Source organism: Piliocolobus tephrosceles, unplaced genomic scaffold, assembly GCF_002776525.5.
Source record: "Piliocolobus tephrosceles isolate RC106 unplaced genomic scaffold, ASM277652v3 unscaffolded_27741, whole genome shotgun sequence".
NCBI classification, from domain to species: Eukaryota; Metazoa; Chordata; class Mammalia; order Primates; family Cercopithecidae; genus Piliocolobus; species Piliocolobus tephrosceles.
In genome coordinates this window covers 1-4,530 of record NW_022310689.1, presented here as the reverse complement: position 1 = coordinate 4,530, position 4,530 = coordinate 1, and the positions used below count along the sequence as shown (strand labels likewise).

Below are 4,530 nucleotides of genomic sequence, written 5' to 3'. Positions count from 1 at the left end.
CAAAGGGGACCAGCAAATACTTAATAGAGGATTATAGATTTCCTGTGAGTGCATATGGCTCAGGGAGACCTGATTCTGTAAAGCAAATGTTACTGTCCTCTTCAAATTCATGTGTCAAATTCTAATTCCATGTGATGGTATTTGGAGGTGGGGCCTTGGAAGGTGATTAAGTTCATGAAGGCAAGGACCTCATGAATGGAATTGGTGCCCCTATGAAAGGGACTGCAGAGAGCTCCCTCATCCCTTCTGTCATGTAAGGACACCGTAAAAGATGGCTATCTATGAACCAGGAAGCCAGCCCTCTGCAGACATGGAATCTCCTGACCATTTGACCTTGGATTTTGCCATCTCCAGAACTGTGAGAAATCAATTTTCTATGCTACCTAGTCTACGGCATTCTGTTTTGACACCCAGATTAGCTAAAGTGCCAGCATGTCAACTTGCACACATCATTCTTGGAAACTCTGATGCCAAATCCTTGATGGCAAAAGGTGATTGATCTGCCAGAGACACGAGCCTACATCATCCCTCTTTCCACGATAAACCAGAGAGTCAAAACAGGCAAGAGTAGGTCAAGGTCTTCTAAAAGCCATACCTGAAAGGTTTCCAATAACAGTTGATTCGATGGTAATTCAATCACACAAACAACCACAACAAAAGACACAGCTATCAGAGATTTTCAGGATCGCCTCAAAAACACCGTCTAACATTAGGGAGTTCAAAAAGGCACAAAGTTTCAGAAACTAAACTTTATAGAAATATTGTTTCATCAACTAGTAATTCTAACACTATTAATAAATGCTAGGGCAAGTGGTGGCATGGACAGCCTAGGGCACAAGTGCTGTCTTTAAAAGCTTTGCTTGCTGTACCCTTTGGAGCTGCCTGCTGGTCCCCTCACCCTCTGCCCGCCTTTTAAGAGCCTGACCTGGGCAGCACGACAGGGGCAAACAGCCTGGACGCCCAGTTGCAGACAGACATCCATGCCTGGGGGAGGCCGCCTCTGGGTGCAGGAGGAGCTACTAGAATTCTTCCTCTCAGCCTTCTTTTAATGCCCCCAAGCATCGCCTGTACACAGGTAGACCCCATCAGGAGCAATAGAAGAAACAGGACCTGCAGCAGCAGGACTACAGCTCTGGCGAGTAAGACAAGCCTCTCTCCAGCAAGGTAGAAGAGCCCAGACTCAAAACCCTGGTCTCCACCTCCATGTTTGCCACCGAGCCCAGGACTAGGGGCAGCATGGGAGCTGCTGGCTGGGGCTGTGTTGGTCACCCCCTCCCTCCGACTTCTCTCTACAGCCACATTTTCAGTTGTAGGGCTAAGGCCAGTGGCTACAGTAGGTGCCATGATTTCAGTCAGCTCCTCGTTGGGCTGGTCCTTGGCCGGAGCTCCCTCCAGCTCCAGCGCTGTCTCTGGAGGGGTCTCTTCCCATGCTGGCTCTGGCTCAACAGCTGGTGCTGGAAGTGCTCCTATTTCTGCATATGGACCAGGAGCTGAAAAAGGAGAAAGGGTCACCAGCGTCAGTCACTTTCCATGGAATTTCCAAACACAGAAATAAACTCACTGAATTTAAAGGAGTTCCAGCCTCTAAACACCGCCCCCACAAAATCTTCCAGACTGCAGGCCACCTCACCTTGTGCCTGCACCTCCATGGGCTCACGAATCTCCTCCTGGACAGCAACAATGTGCAGATGCAGCCCCCATGGGATCTCTGGTGTGGCCTGGCCTGAGAGGGCCTGGCCTGGGCTGCCGTGTGGTACCTGGGTGCGCCTTCTTACAAAGGGCCACAGGCGTCTGGGGTGAGGGATGAGCCTTCTTCGGCTTCGTCGGAAAAGGCTCTCACTCCCTCCATTCCTGAAGCAGCAGCCTCTCGAAGTGGGGAAGCAACACGAGAACATCTTGCTCTCTCGAGCGTCTCCCACCAAGTGAGCTGGTTACTGGGCTGACCCTAGGATCTGGGCGCCTGGTTACCACACTTCTAAATTCTGTTGGATGTGTCATCAAGGAAGTGAGGTCGCTTCTTTAAGGTTCCGTCCCCTTGGCCCCTTTCTTCCACAAGTCCTACTCAGGATTCCACTGGGCTGCTGACTGCTCACGCTTCCCCCAGGACAACTCCTTATCTAGACACCATTATGTTCACCCAGGGCCTGCTTGGACACCTGTGCCTGATGTTCACCGGGGGCCGGATGTCCTCCTCAGGCCTGATGTCCACCTAGGGCCTGATGTCTGCCTTGGGCCTATGTTCCTTTTGGGGCCTTGTGTTCACCTGGGGACTGTATCCAGCTGGGGCCTGATGGCTTACTGGGTGTTGTTGTTCACCTAAGGCCTTGTGTCCACCTGGGGTCTGGTGAGCACCTGGAACTTGAGTATCAACCTGGGGCCTGGGTGTCTACTTAAGGCCGGATGTGCGCCTAAGGCCTGAGTTTTCACCTGGGCCTGATGTTCTCCTGGGAACTGGCTGTGTACCTTGGGTCTAATGTCCACCTGGAGCCTATGTATCTACCTAGGACATGGTGTCTACCTGCAGCCTGATGTCCACAGGAGTCTGGTGTTCAAATGGGCCTACTGTTCACCTAGGGCTTTGGTGTCCATCTGGGGCCTGGCTGTCAACTTGGGGCCTGGTGCACACCTTGAGTCCAGGCTCCATCTGGGGCCTGATGTCTGCCTGCAGGACTGGCGTCCTCCTGAGTGAGGTGGGAAGATCTCTGGAGCTCAAGAGGTTGAGACCACAGTGAGCCGTGATTGTGCCACTGCCCTCCAGTCTGGGTGACAGAGTGAGACCCTGTCTCAAACAGATCAACAGGAAAACACACAAAGTATATAGCTATACAAAAATATTTTCTTTCCTTTTAACCTTATCCTATCAGCTTTTTTCGTTACTTATTTATTTATTTATTTATTTATTTTACTTTTAAAACGTTTTTGTTAAAAACCAAGACACAAACATATACTTTCGCCTAAGCCTAAGCAGGGTCAGGATCATCAATTTCACTGTCCTCTACCGCCACATCTGGTCCCACTGGAAGGTCTTCAGGGGCAGTAACATGGGCTGTCATCTCCTTGATAATAATGCCTTCCTCTGGAAAGCTGACGGACCTGCCCGAGGCTGCTTCACAGTTAACTATAAAAAAAAAAAAAGTAACAAGCATATACCCTAAAATAACAATAAAAAACATAGGATATTAAATACATAAAACGTTAACATCAGCATCTATTATTTTCATCGATCATTATGCACTGTACATAATTGTACACACCCACATCACCACAAACATGTAAACTCTGTGGTGTCCAATAAATCTGCCTTTCTTTACCTACAATTGTCTTGATAAATTCTTTTACCACCCATCCCACAGTCCCAGAGAGTCGCTGCTCCCCTATGACCATGAGTAAGGAGGAGATATAGCTGACACCACCCAGGAATATTCCCTGAGGCCAAGCTCAGGCCACAGATTACGGTGAAGCCTCCAACTTCCACACCGTAAGCCTCCATGGGCCTGGTGACCCCTGTGACCAGGTCACAGGAGCATCTGTGCGTGAGGCAATTGCAGAGGCCCCGGGGTATACCCCAGCACACTGGAGGCCGCTCCCCACACTCACAACCCCAGGCATGTATAGAGGATCCACATTCCTGCACACAAACACCAGGTAATGCATGAGCGGAAGGGAGGCTACCTTGAGACTAAGCACTGCCTCACTACCTTAAAACACTCTGTCATCATGAGGGCGAACCAGAGATTGACTCGACTGGCAGTTTAGTCCATCACTTTGGCCCTTGAGTTACTAACATTGATGGAACTGTTCAAAGTTACTAACTTTGGGTTTTCTGCCCACGTAAGTGCCAGAAGCTAAGATGGGAACATCAGTGTCAGTCAAATAAAGCAACATGCATTAACTTAGGGACCACTACACAAGGTCACCAATACATCCTTCTGGTGCCATTAGGATGCCACTTACCCCTCTACATAAAAGAAAAGATTTTAAAAGTAGAATATGAATTATTGCTTTTTATGCAGATGCCATTATTAAATATTATAATTGCCCTGCTTTTTCCAAGTACGACATATAAACAGTTAAATCGATTCAAGATCATTAAATCATATGAAATAATTTTTATATACATTATCTGCTGAGTTGAATATTACATAAGTCGTCTCCAACCCATAGGTAGTCTTACAAAGACAGAGGCATATTTTTTAAATTGCTGAGCTTGATATCTAACAATATAAATGCTGTTAAGAATGCTGAGATGGATTTGCTTAATAGATATCAAACTGGCCTGCCTTCACAGGAAGGGCATAGAGCCTCTGCACTTGCACTGGACAATGTATTTGTGTGTGCATGGACAAGAAGTAAAGAAAAACAATGAATAACTTCAAAAGCAGTGAAAACATTGCAGCTGAGCTCTGGAATTCTTAGTAGAAACCATGAAAAGGGAATGAAAATACTTAGAGCATTTGCAGGTTAGAAACTGGGATGCACAGGAGGTTAACGGAGCACATTGTGTTAAGTGAAATGAGCCAGGCACAAAAA

General features: G+C 47.7%; 1 protein-coding gene across 1 annotated transcript; it reads right to left on the bottom strand.

Annotated features, from left to right (window-relative positions):
- Positions 1 to 912: 912 nt before the first annotated feature.
- On the bottom strand, positions 913 to 1,895 carry LOC113221815 (CMT1A duplicated region transcript 15 protein-like protein). The gene is made up of 2 exons (XM_026451146.1): positions 1,631 to 1,895; positions 913 to 1,490 (listed from the first exon to the last, which is right to left on the bottom strand). The coding sequence occupies exons 1-2, from the start codon at positions 1,893 to 1,895 to the stop codon at positions 913 to 915; spliced, it is 843 nt and encodes a 280-aa protein (XP_026306931.1).
- Between the last annotated feature and the right edge of the window lie 2,635 nt (positions 1,896 to 4,530).

Coding starts and splice junctions, on each gene's coding strand:
- LOC113221815 (XM_026451146.1), bottom strand. CDS start 1,895: ATGTTCTCGTGTTGCTTCCCCACTTCGAGAGGCTGCTGCTTCAGGAAT. Junction 1,491..1,630: donor CATGGAGGTGCAGGCACAAG/GTGAGGTGGCCT, acceptor CTCCTTTTTCAG/CTCCTGGTCCATATGCAGAA.